Raw genomic sequence first — 12,879 nt, forward strand, 5'->3', positions numbered from 1 at the left:
TATTCCTCACCCTGCCCAGCAGGCTCGGGCTGTTAGCAAGGTCATCCTGTTTTCAATGCCCACCTGCAGCCAGCTCTGCTCCTCTGTCTGTGTTTTGGTTAAACTGTTTATTTTTCCATAGGTTTTTTTCCACCTAAGTCCACAGATTCAGCAGTGTTCACATTACCAAAGTGTCAGAGCTGAATTCCCCAAACACGCCTGTTTCTCTTTCAGAGCAAATGTCAGTGGGATGAGAACCCTGCTGTGTCATACTGATAGGTTACTCATTAACTAACTTAAAAAAATTTTTTTTCCCCAGGCTTGATCAGAGTCAGGTAGGAACTTCCTGCATGGCAGGCACTGTGACGAGCTGAGACACAACCATTTTCACTTTATTTGAGAGGTCTAGAAATGAGTTTCTGAGCTGACGTCTTGAAGTGGTGGTGGCCGAGATCAGAATGGTGAAGAAACCGATTTCCTCCAGTGATGAGGTGTTCAAGTTCGAGATTCCCAGCAGCCCGAAGAGCAGTGCTGGGGCCTCACACAGTTCCACTGACAGCCCAAGCTCCGTGTTTCTCAGGTAGGTACATCCCGGCCTTCCATTGCGTTCCCCAGGCCACCCCCAGCCACCTGGCAAGCGGCCCTTGGGGATCTCTGAACTCAGTTCCTTGGAGAGCACTGGGCCAGGGAAAAGAGACTTCATAGGCCAGGCATCCTTTGAAAGGTGTGGAGAGAGAACTGATATGAACTGAGAAAAGAAATTAAAGTTGTGTGTGTGTGTGTGTGTGTGTGTGTGTGTGTGTGTGTGTGTGTGTTTTGCCACCATTAAGCTAATCTTTTATTTTTCTTCCATACACTTTTTATATCTAAAACTAGACACTGGGAATCTCCTCAGTTCTTGACTTACTGTAGGTTTTCAGGGAGTGGAGTTAGGCAAAACAGAAACCTACTATGGTGTCAGACTTCCCTGGCTTATTATTAAGACACTATTTAAGTGGTAGTTCTTAAAACATTCAGACAATTGCCCTCTTTTTGCCTTTCTAATTAAATACTAAAGCACTACTATGTGCTCTGGTTCAGCTCTTTACTGTACAGTGACTTACAGAACCTTTGACCACAGTCGGGATGTGTCCCTTTTTAGCTGTGTTTAATATCAACAAGCTGCTCCGATACTGTGTAATTACATATTACTAATGAAAGCTCAATTCCTTGTTAATTTAGTTTCAATAATTCTTTCATATGTTTCCATGTTGTTAGCTTAATTTTTCCACCCATCATCAGTGGCTAGTTGAGTGACTGAAAATGTAAAACTCTGAGCTGGAGGGTTGGCTCATCAGTTAAGAGAGCACCAGCATCTCTTGCAGAGGTCCTGGGTTCAGATCTCGGAACCTACATGATAGCTCAGAATTGTCTTTAACTCCAACACCAGGGAATCTGACACCCTCTTCTCCTTCTTGGACACTGCATATCTGTGGTACAAAAATAGGCATGCAGGCAAAACACTCATGCACAGAAAATAAAATTAAATAACGTTTTTTTTTAATGAAATGTAAAATCCCTGCTGCGTGTATTCATGTTTTGTAGAGTTTCAAAGGTCTTTCAAATGCTGCCTCCTTAGACCGACTGTTGAACAGCCATCCAAGCCCTTCTTTGGCATGCAAAAATAAAGAGGAAAAACGAGGTGCACTAGCAAACAAAAATATATTAGTAGCTGTGGTTTAAGAAAACATAATGAGTACGATTTTTAATTTAAAGAAAAGTAGAACAAAAAGAAATGCAGAAATGGCTGAGCAGTTAAGATCACTTGCTAATCTTGCAGAAGACTGGTGGGCTGTTCCCAGCATCTACATCTAGTGCTTCGCAGCTCCCTGTAATTCCAGCCCCAAGGAATCTGCTGCCTTCTTCTGGTGTTCACGGGCACTGATGTTGTATGTACAAATCCCCACACCATGATTGTAAAATAAAAATAAAATCCTTACCAAAAAAAAGTGTGCCCAAATCTAAATGTCCCCATCTTTCTGGAAGGACCCAGATCTATGTCCCCTACATAGTTTTAATGTCAGCTCTCCATTTTAGTATTTATGAGTGCTATTTTTAAATGTGTATTGGAAACAATCTAACATACATTAACAAATACCTCCAAATATCTTAGACTTTGAAGAACCGTTAGTCTAGTTAAAAGACCCTGGTGTTTTGTGTATAAAATTACTGAAAGTACTTTGAACTGTTCAGTCACACATTAGTTAAATTTTTCAGATATAAAATAAACAAGTAAACACATGTTCTATATTCTAAATATATATATATGACATTTTTGTAGGTGTGGCTGTTTTGTATCTTATTATCCTTCCTATTGAGAAATTTTAATCCAGCAACATAGCTGCTCTGGCAAGAGATCACATCCAAATGCCTATATGATCTGGCCAGAAAGCAGACATGCCCTGGATTACAGTATGATCAGGCTGGAATACAGATACACCCTTAGTATATACCTTTAATTCTTAAAGGTTAGTTTATAGAAGGAAGCAGACATGTTTGCTAATGGCATCTAATTGAGGGGCAGACAAAGTGACAAATCAGAGAAAGATTTGACAGAATGAGTCAGAGATAGAATATGCCCAATTCTCAGGAGAACAGACAGAAAAGAGTCTATGTGAGAGCAGCACAGAGAGAGTACAGGGTTCCCTGGGGAGTTGGTGTGTCAGTTCAGTGAGTTGGGAGCCAGTGCAGTGAGTACAGTGCAGTGAATGCAGTGCAGTGAGTTCAGTGCAGTGGAATTGAGTTCATTCACGAGTTCATGCAACTCAGTGCAGGACAGTAAAGGCAGTTGAAGCCAGAAAATAAGAAGGAGCCAAAAGATTAAAACAAATAGCCAGTGTTAGTTTGAGGCCAAGCAAAGCAATTCAGTGAGAGGCCAGGAGAAGCCAGATTGAATCAGTTAGCTTGTAGCAGAGTTTGAGCCAGAACACTTGGGTTGAAACAGCCAGCCAGAGTTCAGAAAGTGCTAGAAAGGGTGAGCTTATTCAGCAGTCAGCCTCCAAGACAATTACATCAGGTGAATAAAAGTTTCATTTACATGTCCCATGAACTAGAGCTGATAAAGCTTACACTCAGATCAACTACCTTGAATAGAAACAGATAGAATCCATGCATTATTTTTATTCAAGCATACCATTCAGTAAAGCTTTATTGAGTAACTATTGTAGGCCAGACTATGTGGAGAGGATACAATCATGAGGAAGAGAAGGGTACTCCTTAGCTTCATAGAGATGATGTTTGACATCGGAGGCCTGCAAAAAGAAAACAAAATAAATGAAAAAACAGATAGATCTGTGCATATATACATAAATGCATAATTTAAAATCAGTGTTTTTAACAGAAAAGTCAAAGCTAAGAGAAAAAATGAATCAGGGAAACTAATTTAAATGAAGTGGTAAAAAGCACCCCCAAGGATGTGATACCAACCCCAATGGAAAGAGCCAATCATTAACAGTATGGAAAGAAGCACATACCAGAGATAAGGGAGATTGTGCTGTCTAGTTTTATATCAACTTAATACAGGCTAGAGTCACCTGAGAGAAAGGAGCCTCAGTTAAGAAAATGTCTCCATAAGATCAGGCTGTGGGCAAGCCCGTAGAGTATTTTTTTTAATTAATGATTGATGTGGGAAGACCCAGCCCATTGTGCCATCCCTGGAACCAAGGCCCTAGATTCTACAAGAAAGCAGACTGAGAAAGCCATGTAGAACAAGCAGCACCTCTCCCTGGCCTCTGCATCAGCTCCTGCCACCAGGTTCCTGACCTGATTGGGTTCCTACCCTATCTGCTTTTGATGATGAGCTGTTATATGAAAGTGAAAATGAGGGCTGGAGAGATGGCTCAGTGGTTAAGAGCACTGACTGCTCTTCCAGAGGTCCTGAGTTCAAATCCCAGTAACCACATGGTGGCTTCACAACCATCTGTAATGAGATCTGATGCCCTCTTCTGGTGTATCTGAAGACAGCTATAGCTTGTACTTATGTATAATAAATAAATGAATCTTTAAAAAACAAAAAAGAAAGAAAGTACAAATGAAATAAACACTCTCCTCCTCAAGTAGCTTTTGGTCATGGTGTTTGGTCACAGCAATAATACCCCTAAGTAAGACAGAAATCTTAAGGAATCTAGGAAGAGAGGTACATGGCAGAAAGGAAGGTTTGAAGGTTAGCACTGTATTCCAAGTATGAGCAGATGCCCTGAGGAGAGGAGAGTATGAAGTGATTTCAGTTCAGATGAGCGTTATTTCTAATGTCATTGCTAATACAAGCATCATGAGACTGATGTCTCCTGGGGCACTAAGCTTCAGTGCCGCAGGGGTAAACACTCAGGAGAAGATTGTTATGCTCGTCACAGGTCGTGAACACTATTAACAACTTGTCCATTGGTGTCATTGTTCTCCAACGTACTGTGTGGTTTACACTACAGCCATCGTGGTGCTCCATGGCATTTGAATGTCTTCATTTCATGGTTTCCCCAATTTAGAAGCTAGGATATGGCATCAGGTGCAGGTTTAATGTGAGCTTCTCATTCATAAAAAGAAAAGGAATATCACTTCAACATGGCTGCCAGTCATGTTTAACATCTACTTCTTTAGGGGTATCTTTCTCTTCTTGTTGACAGTTTGTTTTTGTTTTGCTTTTTTTTATAATTTATTTATTTCATGTATGTGAGTACACCATCACTGTCTTCAGGCACACCAGAAGAGGGCATCAGACCCATCAACCCATTACAGATGGCTGTGAGCCACCATGTGGTTGCTGGGAATTGAACTCAGGACCTCTGGAAAAGCAATCAGTGCTCTTAATTGCTGAGCCCACTCTGCAGCCTTTGTTGACAGTTTTTAAATACTCTGCATAATAAAAGGTTTTTATCAGTTGCAGGTGTTGTAACACTTTTTGTTTCATTCAAATTTGTCTTTTCACACTATGTCCAAGACTTTATTTTTCCATTACTTTTTTTATTCTTTGAGATTATAATATAATTAATATAATATAATTACATCATTCTTCCTCCTCTTTCTTCCCTCAATACCCTCCCTCATACCCCAACTTGCACTCTTTCAAGTTTATAGCCTCCTTTTGCATTAACTGCTATTATATTCATATATATATGTATATATATATCAGTCTGTATAACATTACTTGTATGTGTGTTTTCAGGGCTAACCATTTGGTTTTGCATAACTAATTGAGAGCTCTTCACTGGGGGAGACTATTTCCTCCATTCTCAGCATTTCTTAGTTGCTTGTAGTTGTCTTTGAACAGGGTGGAGGCCCCACGGTCTTCCCCGCATCCACTTTAGCTCGCATATTGATATCACTCTTGTTCAGTTCATGTTTGGGCAGTCTTGCTGGTGTAGCTTCAGACATTACTAGGAAACTGTCTCACAGCAAACTCCCTGATCCTCTGTCTCTCTCTGTCTTTTGGCTCCCTTCCCCAAATGCTGCCTGTGCCTTAGGTGAGGGAGAGTTTTGTAGATGTAGCCACTGGAACTAAGTTCCACAATTCCATATTGTAATTGATTGTGGTTTTCTGTAATGAAGACCTTACAAGAATGCTTGTTTGTTTGTTTGTTTGTTTGTTTGTTTGTTTAATGTTTCCTTTTAAGGTAGGATTCTTCTTACATTTGAAATATCTTTGTTTCCTGGTATTAACAGAATTAGAATTTTTATTTAGGCCAGGTGGTGATGGTGCATAACTTTAGTCCCAGCACTCAGTAGTCAGGGGCAGGCAGATCTCTGTGAGTTTAAGACCAGCCTGGTCTACAAAGAATTCTAAGACCGCTAGGGCTACAAAGAGAAACCCTATCTTGGGGGAAAAAAGTGTTTTATTTAGATACTGAATTGTTCTACATTATTTCTTGATTAGCTTTTCTTCTTGTGCCTTATTTGAAAAGTCAGACTGGCATACATCCTAAAAAATTTTATCACATTACAGTAAAAAAAAAAATCTGGTAATGCAAGAGCATAGTTAATCTAGTAAGCCTTGGGATTGACTTCTATTTTTAATTGAAATGATATTGAACCAATTGCTCAATTTAAGGAAATTTGACATCTTTACAGCATAAATACCCATATTTATAGACATGGTGTATCTCTCTCCATTTACTTAGGTCATCTGTAATGACCATCGACAAAATTTTAAAACATTCCACACAAAACTCTTATAGATCATTTATTATACTTATTTATAGGTGCTTGGATTCTATGCTGCTGTTGAAAAGACATTTTCTTGCCATTATTTTGTTAATGCTGTATAGAAATGTATTTAGGTTTCTAGAATGTCTGAAGGGTTTTTGCATGTGCATGTGTGTGTGATGTGTGTGTTTAAGTGCAATTGTGTTCATGTGTGTTTGGGCACATCTCTAAGTCGATCTTATTCAACATCCTTTTATTAGTTTTTATAATTTATAGGCTTTAAAAGGTTTCCTTTGTAGATAATAAAATCATTAGGAATGTTAATATATTTCTTTTTATCATGTGTGTTGGGGGGAGGGGTCTGGTGTACTATACCTTATCTACTCTACTCCCTTAAGACGGGGTCTTTCACTGATCTGGGAACTAGACTGGCATCCAGGAAGGCCTAGCAATCCTCCTCTCTCTGCCCACATAGTACTGAGGTTATACACATGTGTGGCTGTCTTAGTTAGGGTTTTACTGCTGCGAACAGATATTTAATTGGGACTGGCTTACAGGTTCAGTCCATTATCATCAAGGCGGGAGCCTGGCAGCGTCCAGGCAGGAGGAGGTGAGAGTTCTGCATTTTCATCTGAAGGACACTAGGAGAAGACTGGCCCAGGCAGCTAGAATCCCTGATGCTAACCCTACAGGTCACGAATGAGGCAGAGCTGTGTCAGAATGCAGGAAAGAGGACCAGCCATGCCTGACGACTGTTCCTGAGCTCTAGTTTGGGGACTGTTCCAGATAACCACACAGTCACACTCAGCTTGGTGACCTGAGGGAGTTCCTTCTACCCCTCCACTCTAGCAGCTGCCACCAGCAGGTGGAAACGGGAGTGTTCCTCTTTCTCATTGTGCTCTCTCCTTTCCCAGAGCTTCGCTCTTGGTCAGCCAGATGCAAAGTACAGGCATTCCACAGCACCTGAAGAGCAGGAACCCAGTAGACTTTGTGTCACAGTTCATTTTCATTCCTGTCCACTGGAGCCACTGCTGCATGAGGGAAGTTTAGACTCTACGGGGACCTGAGTCTTGAGACAGTGAATCTCTCTGCTCTCTCCTCCAGTATCAAAGAGGACTTGGTAGCAATCTAAGAAAGCAAGACTGTGGTAGGTAGTAGTCACTGATTTCCTGGGCATGGGGGCAAGCATTTTTGTGAAGGGGATCAGAGCAGCAGGACTGCAGGAGAACCTCAGAAAGAAAGGGCAAGCAAATGCAGAAGGCAGTGAGCATGAAAACACGAGGGTGTAGGGGGTTGCAACTCTGAAGGTTGGAATGAGGAGGTCTCTTCCTTAGGAGAGTCAGAATTCTCGAAGTAAGGAGGATAGACATTTAGCAGCTATCCTTGCCAAGAGAGTGCCTCTCACCCAACATCAACACACAGTCCCCCACAGCCTCAAAGCACAGAACAGGTTCTCAAGATACACCTTCCGAAAAGCCCTTGTCCAACTTCTGGGGGACTTTTCTGAGGCCCAGTTTTCACAATGCATTGCACTGGGGCATGGTTGTCGTTCTGTCTGTCTGTCTGCCTGCCTGCTTGCTTGCTTGCTTACTTACTCTTTATCAAGCTAGCATAGCTTAACCTTTCTCACTTACCATTCCAGGTTCCCTGGAGTTTGTAGTGAGGTGCTCTCACACACACTCGCACAGTTCTAACTGCAGCTCTGACTGTTATCCTTCTCTGATAATTTTCCCCTCTGGTTGAATAGCCAAGGGCATCATTGACATTCTGATCTAGGGAATGCTGTCTGAAGACTCATTTCACTGAGAGTTTGTGGAATGTATTTTTGCAATTCACCTTTATCTCTGGGTGCACATTAGACCTTGCTGACCATCTGGAGCTCAGGAATATTCACACACTTACTAAGCCAATTTACCCTGCTTAGTGGCACAGGGATGCAGGCCCACTGATAATACTGTAATATGAATGTTCCCTATAGGTGCTGTAAATCAGAGGCCTGTGAGTAGGAGAAGAGAAGATTTGAAATGCACGGAGCCAGAAGCTAGGCTTTGGTTAAGTCCTTCCCATCATCAGATGTGTACATGTGAAATGACAGACACCATTTTTACGATTGCTCAGTCACCTCTGGGAGACTATAAAGACGAGACTCAGATGACACAACTAAGACTTGTTTTTGTTTTTGTACGGTAACTGCACACAATAGTTTGTCAAAATTCCTACTTGGGAGTGGAGGACTACCCTCAAAGAATACAAATACATTCTTGATATCTGTGCGTCATGTCGATTAGCATTTATGATGACAGATTTAACTTTGAAAAAACTACGGACACAAACTATAAAAATATTTCATAGATTCCGTCTGGTAACTAAGTAATCCTCGAGCTGAATGAGGATTTGGAGATGTTATAGAATCTGTTGCCTTCTTCAAGTTGATAATTTGATTTTTTTTCTCATTCCATTTTATATATATATATACCTTTATGCCTAAATTTTAGTCATGATGCTTCTTACAGAAAAACTTAAAGTTAAATAACCCCCAGATTCTCGAAGGCTGCATCTGTGTCTAAATATAACTGCCCAGCCCTGTGCACAAGGCTTATCTGTGCTCTTGTGTGGGTAGTCAGACACTAGCCACACACTCTATAGTGCTGAGTTAAGGAACAGATGTGGTTTGGCCAGATTGGCCACCATAAGGAAGTCACGCTGGCTGGGAAGTCACTTCTGTTATTGGGCTTTCAATTTTTTTGGCAGAAAAATGAAAAAGTATAAGAAAGCCAAATTTTGAAAAGGGTTTGAGAAACTTTCGCTCTATTAAAACTTACAGATCGGGGGCTGGGGATTTAGCTCAGTGGTAGAGCGCTTGCCTAGGAAGCGCAAGGCCCTGGGTTCGGTCCCCAGCTCCGAAAAAAAGAAAAAAAAACTTACAGATCATTGAAAACTTCTTTTTAAAAGAAAAGCATGATCTAATCGCCTATGCTCTAATTTTTTGCCCTTCTGTAAAGTTTAAACCCACATGGATTAATTCAACTTAAAAACCCTTACTTTGTCAGGAGATTTTTAAAAATATCCGATGTGTTTATGTGATTTTGTCTCTGTTGGTTTGATATTTATTTAATATGCGTGTTTAACAAAAGCAAAAGCAGGCGAGGAGAATTGTAGTGAACTTTTAGGAGTCACTTCCTCTGCAACCCTGTGGAGTACGAAGCAGGGAGAAGGTTTGTGGGCCTTTGGGGATCATTGCAGAAGCATTACCAGATGAATTCGTGCTCGCAGAGAGCCCAGCACAAATGACTGTCTCTTGTGTGTGCAATGTGGCTTATGCTTGGGAATGCATCCATAAACTTGATCATTTTTCAGTGTACCAGCTGGATTACAGCAGTGGCTCTCAACCAATGGGTCGAGACCCCTTCGGTGACCCTTCCACACAGGTCACTTTCAGAAAACACATTACTACTCATAGCAGAAGCAAAATTACAGCTATGAAGTAGCGACAGAAAAATTTTATGGTTGGGGTCACCACAACCTGGGAGACTATATTAAGGTGTTGTAGCTTTCGGGAGGTTGAGAGCCCCTAGATTATAGCCATTCCCTACGTTGCTTAGATAAGGAAGGGAAGTGACAAGTCGCCTGCATTTTTACCTGTGTAAGGAAATAGAACCAAGAGAAACAAGATTAGCTAAGGGAGCGAATGCCCTAATGGACCCATCCTAGCCAGCTTCACTTCATTGGCTTGGAATCAAATCATTCCACTATTGTCAGAATTCAATGGTCTCACCTAGGATAGTTTTTAAAGTCCCAGAAGAGACCATCAGAAATGGCCACCATACTGTTTTTAAAGAGAAATCTGGGATTTCTGACCCGAAACTGACTGCCAAGCAATTCTGCACGTTTCCAGGAGACAGATATGCCTCAGCTCCTCCTGATAGATTTACTTCCCAAAACCCCAATCTAAATTATGATTCCTGCCTACGCAAACAAAATCACAGCTCTTTTCTTAAAGGCAATACGAGTTTATTCCGGAGGCATTTTGAGTGACCTCAGCCCAGGAACACAGATTTAGGTTAACTTAAATCCCGTGTTTCAAGGTGGAAGCAGTTTCATGAAGTTTTATACTTTTCTAGAACAAGGAAAGTCATAAATCAAGGCAAGTTTAAACATTAAACATGGGTGGGAACATCAGAAGTGGATAAAGGGAGATGGGGGAAGTTTCTCGATAGGCCTCAGATGCTATCTGATTACGTTCATAGCTTTGGGGTTGGTGGAAGCTCATTGTCTGATAAATTAATAGATTCCAAAAAGGGTTTTAATCTATTAGTCACAGGATGTTAGTTCCCACACAGAGGTAGACAAATGCCTGTTCAGGGTGCTAAAGCTAGCTGTGATAAGGTAATTAGCCCTGGACCTGCAACATTCCAACCTCTCCACATCACTGCAGTTCTAATCAGTCGACCTGTCTCAGCAGACAGAAATTCTCACTGATGATCCCATATACCATACCCCAGGAAAACAGTCAACATTCCGAAAAGTTCCTGCCACTCAAACCCAAGGGTGGTGGGTCTGAGCTTTATTCCTAGCCCTCAGATGATGATGAGGAGGAGGAGGAAGAGGAGGAGGAAGAGGAGGAGGAGGAGGAAGAGGAGGAGGAGGAGGAGGAGAAGGAGGAGGAGGAGGAGGAGGAAGAGGAGGAGGAAGACAAGGAGGAGAAGGAGGAAGAGGAGGAGGAGGAGGAGGAGGAGGAGGAGGAGGAGGTGGCACGAGTAGTAGTCTCTTGTTGCTGGAGAGATCTGTGGAGTTAGTCAGCAAGCCAGCCTCTCTAAATTGGTCAGCCCCAGGTCCCAGTGAGAGACCCTATCCCAAAAACCAAGGTGGACAGCCTCTGAGGAATGTGACATTGGAGACTGACCTCTGACCCCCACATACACAGATACAAAATGCACACATGAAAATACAAACATACCCATAACACACACACACACACACACACACACACACACACACACACACACTTCGAAAGTATGGTTTCTGTGGAATGAACACAAATGTCTTTAATAGGATCATTAAGTGGAAGACACAGAAAACTGAAACCTGTCAGGGACCATTTATGTAAGAGAGAGGTGACAGGTGCTCCGAGTGCTTTGGGGAAGCGTAAGATAGGAAATGTGGCGGGTAATGATTCTAAACTGTCATGAAAGCATAGTAGCATCTCTTGGCAGGGGTGGGCATTTATGTGAGGACCACTGCCTGGTGTACAACTGGTTTTGTAACTTATGAAATATTTGTGTGTGTGTGTGTGTGTGTGTGTGTGTGTGTGTGTCACTTTCTTCAATTGTTGGGTGGAGATAGTCAGGATTGTGGAGAATTTTTTTTTTTTTTGGTTTTGTTGTGGTGGTTGTGTTTTGTGGGTTTCGTTGTTGTTATTTTGAGACAGGATCACACTATGTATCCCTGGCTGGATCTCATAGTACAGATCAGGCTGACCTTGAATTCACAGAGATCCATCTGCCTCTGACTCATGAGTGCTGGGATTAAAAGCATGGGCCACTTCACTTGTCCTTTGTCTGTGGAGAGTCCCAGAAATAGACACAATAGTAAACATGAAATACCGTGTGTGTGTGTGTGTGTGTGTGTGTGTGTGTGTGTGTGTGTGTGTGTGTGATATAACAATTATTCCAATGCTATCTGCTGTGATTCTGAGGTAGTGAGAGATTGGAAATTCACATAGAAACAAAGGAATATTTCGCCCCCTAGAGTTCCTGGTTGAGAGGGGAGGGGAGGTGGTGAAGGATACAGTTCCCCCAGCACACTCTGCACATAGAAGAAAGTCTGTTGAAAGCAGATCTTACTCAAGTAACTAGATGGCTAACTAAGGACCCAGCTCAGCCTCCAGGACCTCCAGACTCTGTGGCCAACACAGACGCAGCCAGAAGTCATGTGAAAAATCACATTATTAACATAAATCTCCAAATTCCTCCCACTGCATGTCTTTTGTTCTGCCATATTTCCCACCCACCAAAGACTCCTCTTCCCCCCATGCTGCCTGATCCTTCCATGTCTCCTGCCCTCCACGTCTCTTGTTCTCCTCCATGTCTTCTATCCCATGTCTCTTGTTCAGCTCCCTGTCTCTTATCCCTCACATCCGCTATCCCCCCTTTTCTCTGTCCCCCCCATCTCCTATCCTTCATCTCTACTGCTCACTCCCATATTTCCTTGATTTGGAATTATTTTACTTTAAAGTAAATCATAAACCCTACCCCACAACTTGCTTAAAGCCAAAATAAAACTGTTGAAATGTGACTCACGGGACTGCTTCCCCCGCCATTTGTGAATTAAAGTCACCAGCCTCCAGTCCTGAAGGTGTTGTCATTGTTGATACTGTGCTTGGTTTTGTTTTATTGGTGCTGAGGATGAAACCTAGAGCCTGGCCCACGCAAGACAAGGACCCCATCACTGTTTTACATCCCTATCCCTCAGGAGTTTGAAATGCTAAGGCTTCTGGAAAATCTAAAAGTCACGCCCCTGAAATTCCCATCTGAACCCGCAAGTAACCCAGAGCAGCAGCTAAAAGCACAGACTTTTCAGCAGGACGGCTGGGTCCTCATCTCATTGAAGTGACTCTGTGTTCTTGTTTGCTTTGGAGACAAAGGGGTTATGAATCATCCTCCCCGTGATACTCTTAGAGAGCTACCTAGCCTACGTGAGAAGCACTATTTAAAACTCCTCTGGTTG

The 12,879-nt window shown here is 42.1% G+C and overlaps 1 protein-coding gene across 1 annotated transcript in view; it reads left to right on the plus strand.

The window, feature by feature from the left end:
• The first annotated feature begins 402 nt into the window (after positions 1 to 402).
• Positions 403 to 12,879, plus strand: part of Gramd2b (GRAM domain containing 2B) — a 97,929-nt gene continuing 85,452 nt past the window's right edge. Inside the window, exon 1 of the mRNA NM_001014011.1 lies at positions 403 to 559. Within this exon, the coding sequence (NP_001014033.1) occupies positions 438 to 559 (122 nt within the window). The 5' untranslated portion in view covers positions 403 to 437. The remainder of the gene's footprint in view (positions 560 to 12,879) is intronic.

This window comes from Rattus norvegicus, chromosome 18 (genome assembly GCF_036323735.1).
Source record: "Rattus norvegicus strain BN/NHsdMcwi chromosome 18, GRCr8, whole genome shotgun sequence".
Lineage (NCBI taxonomy): Eukaryota > Metazoa > Chordata > Mammalia > Rodentia > Muridae > Rattus > Rattus norvegicus.